The sequence below is a fragment of the Carassius carassius genome, chromosome 1 (assembly GCF_963082965.1).
Source record: "Carassius carassius chromosome 1, fCarCar2.1, whole genome shotgun sequence".
Taxonomy (NCBI): domain Eukaryota; kingdom Metazoa; phylum Chordata; class Actinopteri; order Cypriniformes; family Cyprinidae; genus Carassius; species Carassius carassius.
In genome coordinates, this window is record NC_081755.1 from 34,295,565 (window position 1) to 34,310,757 (window position 15,193).

At 35.4% G+C, this 15,193-nt stretch overlaps 1 gene segment (V, D, J or C); it reads right to left on the reverse strand.

Annotated features, from left to right (window-relative positions):
* Positions 1 to 13,914: 13,914 nt before the first annotated feature.
* Positions 13,915 to 14,546, reverse strand: LOC132147206 (Ig heavy chain V region 914-like). The segment is given in 2 exon segments: positions 13,915 to 14,367; positions 14,448 to 14,546. Coding segments are annotated over 2 exon segments (360 nt in total).
* Between the last annotated feature and the right edge of the window lie 647 nt (positions 14,547 to 15,193).

A 15,193-nucleotide genomic window follows, 5' to 3' on the forward strand; every position in this document is an offset into this window, starting at 1 on the left:
AACACAGTGGCCGTGATTGTGACCAGTGCGGCTCTAACTGTGTTCCTGGTCTTCTATTGTGGAGAAGTCTTTAATACTGGTGTTATACTACATAATTTACCTGGGGCTTCCTCAGCGAGTTCAGCTGACACGCCCTTTTCTTCTATTGATCTGTCTTTTGACATTGAAAGGCAAAAATCTAAACCGCGAAATTATTATGATCAAAGGAGACACAACTCTTATCCATCTGGAAGCAACATTAATAGAAGTCCTCAGATACTGTCATAGAGTGGAGTAAGGTGGAAAGGGTGAGGACAGAAATACAAGTGATACTGTGAGGTGAAAATGATCATCACAGTTTTACTGAAATGTCACAATAATGCCATAAGCTTAGTTTGATTAGCAGAATTTGGATTAAAAACCTTTTCTAAATTTATATTAAAGTCATCAGGGTCACATTATTTGCTTCTGATATCACTTTCTGAGAAGACAAGAATATAGCAATTTCATGATTGTATTGTCTTCTATTTATGTTTGAATGAGCATGTTATTAGCTTTAACAGAATGTATTTTAGTGGTTTCTATATGCGTTGTAGTTACAGAATGTAAATAAGTCTTATGAAACTGTACATGCATGTTCACTTATTTTTTTAGAGGCAATAACGAAACGCAGGTGTTTCCTGAGGGTCACACATCAGTAAATATGGCTCTTTTTTCTGTAGACACTCCCTTGTCTCCATATATGTCTGTTATTTCTATACTAGAATAGTTTTTAATGTTTTTATATTAGTCATGATAATAAATTACTTTGGTAAGAATGAGAAGGAAAATGAATCAACAAATAAACAATTCAATCATGACCTTATCAGCAATTAAATCTATTCTGTGGTATCCACTTTTTTTTTCTTTTTTTTTTGACTGAAATTATTCTTCATTATTACAACAACCGAAGACTTCAAAGATAATAATAATAATAATAATAATAATAATAATAATAATAATAATAATTCCTTACATTTATATAGTGCTTTTCTAGGCACTCAAAGCGCTTTACATAGTCAGGGGGTATCTCCTCATCCACCACCAGTGTGCAGCATCCACCTGGATGATGCGACGGCAGCCATAGTGCGCCAGAATGCCCACCACACTCCAGCTTACTGGTGGAGAGGAGACAGAGCGATGAAGCCAATCAGTGGATATTGGGATTGTTAGGAGCCCATGATGGTCGGAGGCCAGTGGGCGAATTAAGATGTTTTTTTTATCTAATGCCGTTTCGCCCAATGCCTAACTGTACAAACCTGACACTTGACATTGTTGTTGTTTTTTTTCTGAAAGCCTTTCAGTCAAGGACACAATAATGTTTAGTCCAGTGGCTGAAGCCTTTTAGTCTGAGGTGCAATGTTTTTTTGTCATATAACTGAGATCAGTGATGTCCTAAATCGCGCACCGTTTCACTGTCTTGTGAAATGTGCCAAGAAAACACTTGTGAAACAAGTACTGTATCAAAAGGCAGGATTATGTCATTGTAATGAGTTTGTGTGACAAATGGAGAAGACAGAGATATGAATGAAAAGTTTAAAAGTATCACTATTCAACACAGTCTCACTCTCTACTCGTCAAATGTCTGACGCATGGTCAAGGGATCTGGCGTCACTTTTTTGACGCACTGGGTATACCTTTGGCGTTATTTTTCAACGTGCAGGTTAGTCCGATAGACTTCTATAGAACTCAGCAGCGTTTAAATTTTACGTCTTGGGTCAGCACACCGCAACGAGACTAAATAAATAAAAATAAAAAAAAGAATAGGCTACAAAAAATTATATATGACAGAGATCGTTTTATCTGGCCCTCCAACTTGTTTTTGAGGTTTAAAAATCCTCGCAATCTGACATCAAAGTGTTCTCTGTGCAAAGGTTTAGCGCGTTCATCAGTGGTGAGTTTAACAACACTCAACTGCAGGTAAAACAGCATTCAGCGGTGAGTTTGACCAAAGCAACGCTCAACTGCAGGAAAAACGGCATTAAAAGGTGAGTTTAACAACGCTCCAAGGCGCGTGCAAGTAAGCAGTTTAACCGTTTTCTTACAACCCATTCTCGGTTATCGCTTATTCATAGTTTATCACTATGAAATCACGTTCAAGAAGTCTCATTCAGCACACATCGCGATACTTGCCATCAGTTTACATGTGCCACAGGTTAGGTGAGTAGATGTAAATTCGCTCTTTTAATGTCTGTTATAAAATGTATTCTGTCTTTATTAATCAGATTAGCGCCGTATTGTTTACCCGCTGTATTATATCAGTCATCCGAGGCTGTCTTTGAGTTTCATTGCGTTTAACTAAATGAACACACCTGCTAACTAGTGTGATTAAACTCTGTCGGTCACGTGACGTGCCATAGACTTTCAATATATTCATTTCAGGTTCAAAGATGTAAATTTGTAGTAAAATCATGGTAACCACGACACGTACAACAGTAACAAATTACATTTGAAGTTAAAACCCAGGAACGGGCCATTTACCATGTTTTTACCACAGTAACTGTAGTTTTACTATGGTATATTAATAATCAATACAACAATACAATAATCATCAAACTAACTATGGTTGTACAACTGTAATGGTCGTTTTTTGATGTGCTTTTATATGACAGATATCACAGTAATCACATTTACAGTACCATGCTTTTGATCCCTTTTTATGTAAATCCAAAAAAAGTAAATAAATAAAAGGACACATTTTTCCCCTCTTGCAGTTCATTCATATCAGTTTATATTTTAAATTTTTTGCTCACAAAACATTATTCAAATTCTGTTTATAATTCTACTTTATTCTACCCCCCCCCCCCCCCCTTATTTTTATTATTATTATTTTTTATTTTTAGCTGAAAAGATGTAAAGGAAGCAGTCAGCCCAGTGGTGTTTCTGAAGAGGTATTCCTTCAGAAATGGAGAAGACAGAAAGCTGCGGAGGCAGACATTTTCAGCAGTAAGTCTGTGATAGTTTGACCTTTTTATCAAACTGCTGTTATAAATTGCACAGCATTTGTTGTTTCTTAAACTGTTGCACTGTCCAAATAGCCACACTTGCCATCTTTGCACCTGACCACTTGATTATTTATTTGACATATTTCCTGTGTTTAGCCCAAGTGTTCGAGTGAGCATGATGACCACAAGTGTGTGTCGAACTTTTCATGACCTGATGACCTGATGACAGTGGTTCCCAATCCTGGTCCTGGAGAACCCCAACACTGCACGGTTTTGGTGTCTCTCTTATCTGACAAACACACTTTTGAGGTCTTGGAGTCTTCACTGATGAGCTGATGAGCTGAATCAGGTGTGTTTGAACAGGGAGACATCTCAAATGTGCAGCGTTGGGGTTCTCCAGGACCAGGATTGGGAGCCACTGCTTTATGGGACACACTTAAGTGTTTACAGAGATTTTTAGTTTTTTTTTTTTATTATTATTCAACTTTGCATTTTAAAATAAATTCTAAATCTCTTTTCATTAGTCCCTATTACAGAGGACAATTTAATTTTTGGTGCTTCTAATTAAGTGAAAAAAATATTTTCAATATCTAATTATTATTATTAATATTTCACATACATTGGAAATGTTATATTATAGCTTATATTATTATTATAGGTTATATTATATAATATAGCTTGTTATTAATGACTTGCTTTTATTAATTGATGCATTTAACATTTAATTATACAGCATCTTTATTTATAGGCTGTATAATTAGACACACACATACACACAGTAATGTATAAGTTGCATGTAATGTAATATTTATTTTCTTTCTGTCTTACAGGATTGTTTGCAGATAATGCTGTTCTTCTTTTTCAGAAGTTTTTGGTGAGCCAACCCTCACAAACCTTCCTAAAAACTAAAAGAGCTGTTACTGAGTCTCAGTGAATCTTGCCATGATCAGCTCTTCCCAGGTACATTTGGTTAAAATATTTTTGAATCAACATTTACTCCTCAAATGCTCTGGTCTGAATCTTACTTTAAATTAACTTAATTATATGTTTAATGAGCAATATTAATTACACACAGAGTAAGTAGAGATTATCTTGTTTCACAGAAGAGAAGGAAGCAAGGAAATGATTTGCTCAGGATGAGGAATGAAGACGGCCATCTTGAGCTCAAACAAACAGAAGTCCTCTGGCATGTGTGTGCTGAAGCAATGCTGTGTTATGTGTTACAGCACTTTATGATGATCTCTCACCGGACTGGTCATGTCAGCCTTGATTATTCTTTCTAATATGTTTTTTTTTTGGATACAGCTATTACAATTATAGCATGTTGGCAAAGTGTGACTGGAACATTTTTAAATTTTAAGTTACATTTTAAACACACCACCTGTTTGTCTTAAATAAAAGAATACAAGTTTTATAAAACTGGTTTACATTATTTCATTGTTTCATAAATGTTTTGTTATAAATTGTGGATTGATAGTTGATTGGTTTGAAGCAAGGCCTTACACTACACAGACTAAAACACATTTGTGAGAGAAGTCAGGAACTTTGGAGAAAGATTCTAGAGGAAAAAGACACATTTACTGCAACAATAGATGAATTATAGAGGCAAACATTTCTGTCACATGCTAAGGGGTGTCTCATGAGCAAGTCCTTTGCCTCTAACTTTTTCTTAATTCTTGCAGAATGAAATTTTTATTGCAGTATTTTAATTTGTACAGATGGTCTCATCAGTCAAATGACCAAGTGATGCTCTTGAAAGGAGTGAAAGAAGAGGATGTGGTAAATTGTCTTCAGAGAAAAAGCTTCTCAAAAGGTCTCAAAACAGCTTGAATAATGGTAAGTGTACAGTACTACAAGGATCATAGTTGCTCACCCTGCTAAAATCACGCAGAACATAAGCTGAGCTCTCTGTCCATTAAACAACTTCATCTGAATTGTTTGTATTGTTTGTTTTACTTTGACCAGGTCTGGGAACTGTCTGAAAATGGGATGTTAGGACTGAGAGATCATCTGGCTGAGAACAAGCTACACCACATCAGTGCTGGATATCAACCACAAAATGTTTCCAGACACGAGAGAAGAAGATCACGATGGGGAGATGAACCCAGTTTAGATGTGATGATAAGGAATCATTATTTTCTGGAACAGTATCACATGTCTTATATGTATCACATGATCTGTATCACAGTTGACTGGATGGAATCTTTTTACTTTTAAGGACATTTCATCAATCATCTGTGTGAACTGATTAATTTATGATATTAATGAATTTTTGATCCATTATTATTTTCCTTAAATCGTGTTTGTCTTGATGCTACTTTATCAACTTCATAGTCTATGCTTCAATAAAATTAATATGGTGAATATTGTGTGTTGAAAATTCTTGGTAATTTCATAATTTTACTAGGTAGGCTCATATGTGTTTATTCTACACTTTAAAAAATATATATATAATTAATTACCATGATTATTTTTTTACTTAAGACATAAACATTTTTTTATCAGATTAATGAAATCTGGAACAACAATACACCAGAAAGTTATTATTGTATATATTTAATCACAAATATGGCTTTTTTAAATATATTTATATATAAAGGGAGTTACTAGATGAATTATTTTGAAAAGCCATTTGCTTTATTGTTACAAACACTTGAGGGATAACTGAGAATGTAGCAGGAATGATCAACGTGGATCTTGTACTGTATTCAAACCTAGAGCATGCACATTACTGATGACAAGCACGTGAGGAGTAAGATAAGGGGGTCAGGAGGACATTTTTACACTGACTGTTGCTAATTAGTTTATATATAAAGTATTCTTATATATATATATATATATATAGTATTCTTAGTACTCCATGAATTCTTCCTCGTGTAATAGTGAAGTATCACATTGTCCTTGATTACTGCTTAACAGTGGGGAATAGATAAAGGCAAGTTGTTGCAGGTTTATCCATTCTATTTTTTTTTACTGTTAACTTCAAAAATAAAAGAAATAATCTATTATTTTTATTATTAAATTATTTCTTTCTAATTTTTCCATGTTTCATCAGATGGCCTCATCATGTCCTGTCAAAAGCTTTACTAGCCATGATGTTAAGATTAGAAAAGTGTGGACTTTGAAAACTGTCAGATATAAATGTGACTCAGCTCAGTTTGTTGTCCATGATGAGGAGAATACATATATGTTGGTTTTACTGCCCTTCTACCCCCAGGGGCACAGTAGCACCCCCCGGAAGAGCCCAAAACTGTACATTTCAAATGGCTGTAAATCAGAGTCCAATTAAAATATCAAAGAGAAAACCGGAAGGATTATTACTTATGCTATGCTGATAAAATAATGTCGGGCACAGTTTTCAGAAATGAATGGAAATGTGTCATAAAGGCATTTTAAATATTGCTCACTCTAAAATACCAAATTTCACTCTGTCTTCCAATTATATCATAGAGGTTTACACAATGAAAATATTTAGAAATCCAGTTTTCCATTAAATATCTTATTTCATTTCGTCAATAAAACGATTTAAACTACATTACCCACAAGCCTCCATCGTTCTATCTATGGAAATGGAAAACTAGGCGCTGTTTTTTTGTAGTTTTTTGAAGTTATGCCTAGGGTTAGGGTTAGGATCTCACTAAAGAGGTATTTTTTCTCAACATAGCAACCCTTACTTGTTGACTTAATCTAATACTAATGTGATAAGAGCAGCAAAACGTACTTTTGTAACACGATGCGCTGTTTAATATGGGTTAAAAGATAGTCCAACCACAGACTGTCCTGCGGTGACAAGGGAAATTGACAGCCAATGATATCAAAGCTGAGCAGCGGCGTCACGCTTCCTTATCCATTTATGACCGATGTCTTTCAGCTGAAGGGATAGATTGGTTAACAATCAATAACATTTTCTACCTATTAGATTGTGTTTTATTAACGTCTACACCTTCCTCCAACAACAATGCAAATGCTCTAATTATTGTTGTTTAGCTTGACAAAAATTGGGCAATATTGATGAGCACATGACCGCAGTTCTATCTAACCGATTCCTCTCATTAAATATAAGATTTTTTTTTCAAAGACAAGTGCATTTTCTAATCAAATGATGAGCTTCTAACATTTACATTGTATATTATGTTGTGTTTTAAAGTTATAAAAATTATTAACTTTTGTGTTTCTGTGATTTGCCATTCTCTACCATTTGAACTCTAGCAATAAAAACAGAAAGAAAAGACTAATTCAAAGACAAAGTGCCCATATAACTGCACTGCATCCTCTGTCAATAAGCTTGTTTTTGCCACTATGAAGAATAAAAATACTTTGCAAATACTTTTATTAAAAAAAAAAACAACAGATAGTCTTTCAGAGAACACTGGAGAATTTAATTGACCAAAAAGTGATACAACACACGGTTTCAAACTCAGAAAAAAAAAACATGAAGACATGCATGTCAAGTGTGCAATATCATCTATAAAACTCCATCAGCACAGCATCAAATAAACACTGATTGTCCGAACAATGGAAGAAAGAAAACGTGTTCAGGAAAACAAACACCTGCTACATAAAAATGCAGAAACAAATCCGACAATAACATCATTCACTTTATGACTGGAACTAGGGGATGGCTGTGCATGAATACGTCCTTTACGAAAACTCCTGATGAGAACTGATGTTTTTTTATGATAAAAGCACCAGAAGCAAAGTTTACTTTATGAAGCTTGAAAAAAAGAACACAATGCTTTTTCAATATGAAAATAGTATTTTCAACTATTGTTTTGATCACTGGTTCTGTATACAGTATATGGGTTGCTGGAAGTAATGTAATCATTATAAGCTTAGAATTAAAACAAAGTTGCATCTTCTGCAAAAATCAAACCACTGCAAAGTCTAATCACTGATCCAGGGACCATTTCTGTGTGTGTGTGGGGGGGGGGGGGGTAAAGAATTAAAGAGGTGAGTCCTTGTGCATGATGGAGAAGAACAGCATTATCTGCAAACAATCCTGAAAGACAGAAAGAAAATATTATTTAATTACATGCAACTTTTTTTAGACCATCAAAGCAGCCTCTGTAAAGATGCTGTATAATAAAATGTTAAATGCATCTATTATTAAAAGCTAGTCAATAATAGCAAGCTATATTCATATGAATTATTTTAAAAAATATTACATGCTTAAAGGACGGTTATCAGTAGTGTAATTGATCTGGTCACAGAAACCTTTCCAATGTATGTGAAATATTAATAATAATAAAGATATTGAGAATAATTTGGTAGTAAAACAAAGTGTTGCACGTTTTCTTGGTGCACAGAAAAGTATATTTATTTTGTACATCATTTGCAACTGCTTTTATTCACTTAATTAGAAGCACCAAAAATTAAATTGTCCTCTAATAGGGACTAATGAATTGAGATTTAGAATTTATTTTAAAATGCAAAGTTGAATAAATAAATAAAATAAAAAAACTAAAACTCTAAACACTTAAGTTGTTGTTGTTGTTGTTTATTGATCCAACAATCAGCTATCTCATATACATATGACTGCTGTTCTTCCTGTGGTCAAAATCACTATTACATATCAATTTTTACAAAGTGTGTCCCATAAAGCAGTGGCTCCCAATCCTGGTCCTGGAGAACCCCAACGCTGCACATTTGAGATGTCTCCCTGTTCAAACACACCTGATTCAGCTCATCAGCTCATCAGTGAAGACTCCAAGACCTCAAAAGTGTGTTTGTCAGATAAGAGAGACACCAAAACCGTGCAGTGTTGGGGTTCTCCAGGACCAGGATTGGGAACCACTGTCATCAGGTCATCAGGTCATGAAAAGTTCGACACACACTTGTGGTCATCATGCTCACTCGAACACTTGGGCTAAACACAGGAAATATGTCAAAAAAAAATTATCAAGTGGTCAGGTGCAAAGATGGCAAGTGTGGCTATTTGGACAGTGCAACAGTTTAAGAAACAACAAATGCTGTGCAATTTATAACAGCAGTTTGATAAAAAGGTCAAACTATCACAGACTTACTGCTGAAAATGTCTGCCTCCGCAGCTTTCTGTCTTCTCCATTTCTGAAGGAATACCTCTTCAGAAACACCACTGGGCTGACTGCTTCCTTTACATCTTTTCAGCTAAAAAAAATAAATAAATAATAAAAATATGAAAGGTGGGGGGGGGGGGGTAGAATAAAATAGAATTATAAACAGAATTTGAATAATGTTTTGTGAGCAAAAAATTTAAAATATAAACTGATATGAATGAACTGCAAGAGGGGAAAAATGTGTCCTTTTATTTATTTACTTTTTTTGGATTTACATAAAAAGGGATCAAAAGCATGGTACTGTAAATGTGATTACTGTGATATCTGTCATATAAAAGCACATCAAAAAACGACCATTACAGTTGTACAACCATAGTTAGTTTGATGATTATTGTAGTATTGATTATTAATATACCATAGTAAAACTACAGTTACTGTGGTAAAAACATGGTAAATGGCCCGTTCCTGGGTTTTAACTTCAAATGTAATTTGTTACTGTTGTACGTGTCGTGGTTACCATGATTTTACTACAAATTTACATCTTTGAACCTGAAATGAATATATTGAAAGTCTATGGCACGTCACGTGACCGACAGAGTTTAATCACACTAGTTAGCAGGTGTGTTCATTTAGTTAAACGCAATGAAACTCAAAGACAGCCTCGGATGACTGATATAATACAGCGGGTAAACAATACGGCGCTAATCTGATTAATAAAGACAGAATACATTTTATAACAGACATTAAAAGAGCGAATTTACATCTACTCACCTAACCTGTGGCACATGTAAACTGATGGCAAGTATCGCGATGTGTGCTGAATGAGACTTCTTGAACGTGATTTCATAGTGATAAACTATGAATAAGCGATAAGCGAGAATGGGTTGTAAGAAAACGGTTAAACTGCTTACTTGCACGCGCCTTGGAGCGTTGTTAAACTCACCTTTTAATGCCGTTTTTCCTGCAGTTGAGCGTTGCTTTGGTCAAACTCACCGCTGAATGCTGTTTTACCTGCAGTTGAGTGTTGTTAAACTCACCACTGATGAACGCGCTAAACCTTTGCACAGAGAACACTTTGATGTCAGATTGCGAGGATTTTTAAACCTCAAAAACAAGTTGGAGGGCCAGATAAAACGATCTCTGTCATATATAATTTTTTGTAGCCTATTCTTTTTTTATTTTTATTTATTTAGTCTCGTTGCGGTGTGCTGACCCAAGACGTAAAATTTAAACGCTGCTGAGCTCTATAGAAGTCTATCGGACTAACCTGCACGTTGAAAAATAACGCCAAAGGTATACCCAGTGCGTCAAAAAAGTGACGCCAGATCCCTTGACCATGCGTCAGACATTTGACGAGTAGAGAGTGAGACTGTGTTGGTAAACACGGGAATCTCCGACCACATGCAATCAATCACTCAATTAATATATCAAACTAGGCTATATGTTATTAAATTATATATACTTTCAGATTTTTTATTAAAATTTTAGTGTTTGTGTTGATCCCTTTTTTGTTCATTTGTTTGTTTGTTTGTTTGTTTTTTGCATCTTAAAATGACTTTCAGGGGAAAGAAAACATTATAGCCTACCCTTTTTTTACCTGTTGTGTTGTGAAATCTTAGCATTTATATGTCCTTTAACTAGGATATTCATGAATATCTCACTGGTCTACATGCCTACACATTGTCTCTATTACTGATAATTTCAAACCATTTCTGGGCACAGTAAGGCACCTGAAGGCCACATGAAGCATCTCTAAAGAAGCTATGAAGATTAAGAGGATGAATCCTGAATCCAGTCCCTCCACCCCATTTTGTTACATTGGTTTTTATCCTTTCTATTCAGTTCGCGATTGGCTTGTGGTGTTCTTGGTGGCCAATCATGTCAGGAGGAGGAGGTTATAGCTCGAACGTACCCCCTAGCAGTGCTTGACGCCCTGTTTGGGTTCACCCAGTTTGTGGTGGTGTCGCAGAATTCCTTGCTGTGTTGGGGCTATCCCATTTTCCATCGGTTTGAACAGTGTTAACTTTTGCTGACTTGCGGACTGCGCATTGCCTGCGAGATTGGTGTGTCAGCGTGCTGTTGCTCATAGCAAGGAAGTGTTTGCAGCATGCCCTGGGGCAGCTGCTGCTTTGCTTTGTGCTGTTAATGCACGTCTCCCCAATGTGCGAACTTTGTTTTGCAGAGTCCAAGTTACTGGACTGAGTTTATCTTTCAAAGACACTGCATCATAGGCCCCTTGTGTGGCCGACTGAGTATCTGCCCTCAGATTCAGTTATCCACGGATGCATGTGTTTGTTACGTGATTCAATTGTGATCGTTTGAGTGGGTTGTGTGTTTTTGTTTCTTAAAGCTTACTCCATTTGTCTTGTTTGTTTGTTTATTTCATTGGTCAGCCTTACTGTTGTTTGTAACATTATTTCATTTTTTTGTTGTTTGTTTACTTTATCAGTACTGTCTTTATTGGTAAAGTTATTTAGTTTTTGGTCCTTGTAGTGTTAGTCTGATTTATGGTGTGAAATTATGATCTGTAGTTAATTTGGTTTATTCTGTTCTTGTTATATGTTGAGGAGCTGAGTGCTGACGGTGGGGACGGCGTGCTCGAGGTGGTGGGCCCACTTTGGTGTGTAGTGTGGGTACCTTCACCATGTGACCGTTGCTGTGCTGGTGGTGTGGTTGCTCACGTGCATTGGGGTGGATTGTTTGGATACTCATGCACGAGTCGCTGGAGTCGCCCACCAGTAAGCCTCAAGCACGGTTTCATGAGTGTGCGTGTGTGAGAGACTCCATGTCAGTGCTCCATTGGATTGCTGTTTATTTTTTGATATATTGTGATACGGTATTGACTCTACCCAGGGTGTGGTGCTTTAGGAATATGCTGATGTCAGCTTTCAGCGTGTTTACTATTTTTGCTGTGAAATTGATCAATAAAATTGTATTTTCTTTTCTTGTATGGAACCATTTCTTTGTTTGTTCAATGCCTGAACCTGATTGCCTAATTCTATAGCAGTCTTGGTGGTTACTTACAGTTCCCCAGGTTAGGTCTCGGGTGGCGTAGTCAAATTACAAAACTGCCGCTGCTACACCGGCAGCAGCAACAACCAGAGAGATGAAGAGATCATAGTTTGAGACGAGTGAGAACAAGCTGCTTCTTGTAGAAGAATATTTGATTCATATTTCAGTATTATACAACTGTAAATTTACTTGTGAACATATACAACTGTCGTCAAAGCTGGTGACCAAAAGCTCAAACGACAAGAATTCTGAGAATATGTCATTATACGATGAACTTTATTTTAAAAAAGTATTTACTTCAAGTAATTACTGTAACATTTATGATTAGGAACTATGCACACTGTTTAAAGCCATTTGTTGATTCACTGTAAGAGTGATTTTATGCTTTCAAAAGAGAAATAAATATGATGATTCTATGTTTGATCACTCAGAATATTCAGTAATGTTCTGTTTTTTTGTATTTGATTTGTCTGTTTTTCGTGTGTTTTTTTCGTTCCAGAATGAGTCTGTGCATTAATTGGTGTGGATTTTGCAGTGACTCTGTCTCCAGGGTAAATTGTTATGACAGTAAGTGGCAACAAGTGACTTTTTGAGTGAATCTTTGAGTCATTTATCAAACTAATTCATTCAAAAACCCTCCTGAATTATTCAGGATTCAGGAAGTAACTGTGTTTCAACAAAGAAGCAATGGTTAATTTTGCCTTGATTTCTTTTGGAGTTTTTTCTTTTGGAGAATTTTAGTTGACAGAGCGATTAACTGGCAACACTGTGTCTAAAAGTCAAATTACTCAATATCAATTTAATATTAATCAAAATCTGTTGTATAAAACTGTTTTGTTGTGAATATTATCACAGCTGTGATAACATGCATCTTCAAACCTACAGCTGAATCTCAGCTGTACTCGACTGATATCAACAGTCCTCCTGCTCACGTGATACTATTTAGTTAGTAATTATGTGATGCATATTGTCACCTTGAATGTTGTTCAGTAACAAGTGGTTAGGTCATGAGCCACTGCAGTTTAACCCCTTACCAGTCACCCCCCATTTTTTGGCATGGAGACAGAAATGACATACCCAAAATTAAAATATTTCTGCTCATGATTCTTTCTGACTAGATACATAATTTTGATAATAGAGATATATAAGCTCAAACATAAAACAAAAATAAAAATATTAAAAACATTTTTTAAATGTATTAAAAAAATTGTTGATGTAGGATATGAGTTTAGAAATACAGTGTAGCTAAAGCCACAAGTCTACCAAAGCTTCATACGAAAATTTCATAATCTAATCTGTAAAACTGTGAATTTTATGAAATATTTTTTAAGGCCATGTCATGTGTGTTTTTAGAGAAGGCTAATCTGATTGATTTATGGCACTTGTCATCTATGTAAGATCTCACATGTAAACACTCCTGTGTGCTTTGTCTGTGTTTTTGTCTCTGAAAACTCCCCGATTCATGGTTCTATTGTTCTCATCAAACGAGTCTTTCACACCTCTGCCAGGTATGACACATTATCCGCATTATTCTTTTATCATTATTCTTTTGCTTTTATTCCACCTTTATCAGCCTTTGTTGTGGTATTTCAAGCTTTACAGAGCCACCAAGCTGCTATCTCACTTCAGTCTCAGTATGCATTTAGCCCTTATTTATCAAAAGTCTTACTATAAAAATACAACAAAACATTTTCTTACGACCTTACGTGAATTATTGCAACAGAAATGCATTATGAAGAAGAAATGCACCAGCTAATAGTAGCATTAGAGCTAATGTTAGCATCATGAATGGCTGAGAACAGATCACAGCATTTCACAGTTTGCATGCATAAATCAAACATAGCTCTGCTAACACAAAGACTCAGTGTTGTATTGGAAACACATGAAATTGAATATTGTACATTTTTATTAACAACCTAACAAAGGTAGAATGTGCATTATAATTGAATATTTCTATGCGATGGAATGCGGTTGATCAGTCAATATCCATCACCATATGTGAATGAGGAAGTAGTTTTTGTATTGCTTTGACACTGAACTCATTCACTGTGACTCTCTAGCGCAGTAATACACAGCAGTGTCTTCAGTCTTGAGGCTGTTCATCTGTAGATACAGTTGACTGCTGGAATCATCTCTGGACACTGTGAACCTTCCCTGAACTGACTGGGAATAGGAGATTGGAGAACTAGCTGTGTCAATGTATGCAATCCACTCCAGTCCTTTTCCAGGGCTCTGTCTGATCCAACTCAGTCTGATACTGCTGAAAGTAAATCCAGTTATTGTACATGTAAGTTTGTGAGACTCTCCTGGTTTTTTAACCACTGCTTCAGACTGAGTGAATGTCTGACATTCAAAACCTGTGGAAAAAGAAACAATATTACATGTAAAGAAAGTATATTGTTACATTTTTGCACTGTTGTTGTTTGTGGTGACTTACGTGGTAAAACGTTCAGAAGTACAAATAAAATAAACTTTTTAAACATGGTGTATGTGAAGTTTAAACCAGAACGATAGCCTTTGTTTCCAGAGTTCAGATGTCTGTTCAGATCACAAAGATGAACTGTCACATTTAAAGAAGTAAGCTGATTTGCATATTCAAATCAGAGAACTGATTATATAACATGCTGACACATATTTGGACCAGATTGAGATTTTTTTGTGGTTAATGTTTGATTTATATAAACAGACAGCATTATTTTGCTATTATTAGATATAAATGCCATCTTTGTGTTGCATTTCTTTTCATTCTATGTTGTTTAATGGTTTTAAATATAATTGCTTTTTGTCTTAATATGAAATATCAATATTATAAAATATGAAATTGCAGAAAATTGTCTATGACAGTATAAATTCACTTGATGGATTACTGCCATCAATCAGTGTTTAAGCAGGCAGTTCCCATCTCTTATAGACCTCCTGACTCACATCACACAGACAGAATAAACACTTCATTGACTGACACAGATCTGACGATCAAACCCTCAATGCTGATCAAACAGTGCTAAAACTACTATACCTCTTCTGAGACAACAGCAAAACTTTGCTTTCTTTTAATGGGATGAGAGCAAAATTATGTAAAATATAATGGATTTTACTTACTTTCTGTTGAAACATAGTTTCTGATTATAGTGCTTATTTATTTTATCTAATTGTTTTGTTTATTTGGTAACACTTTAGAATACT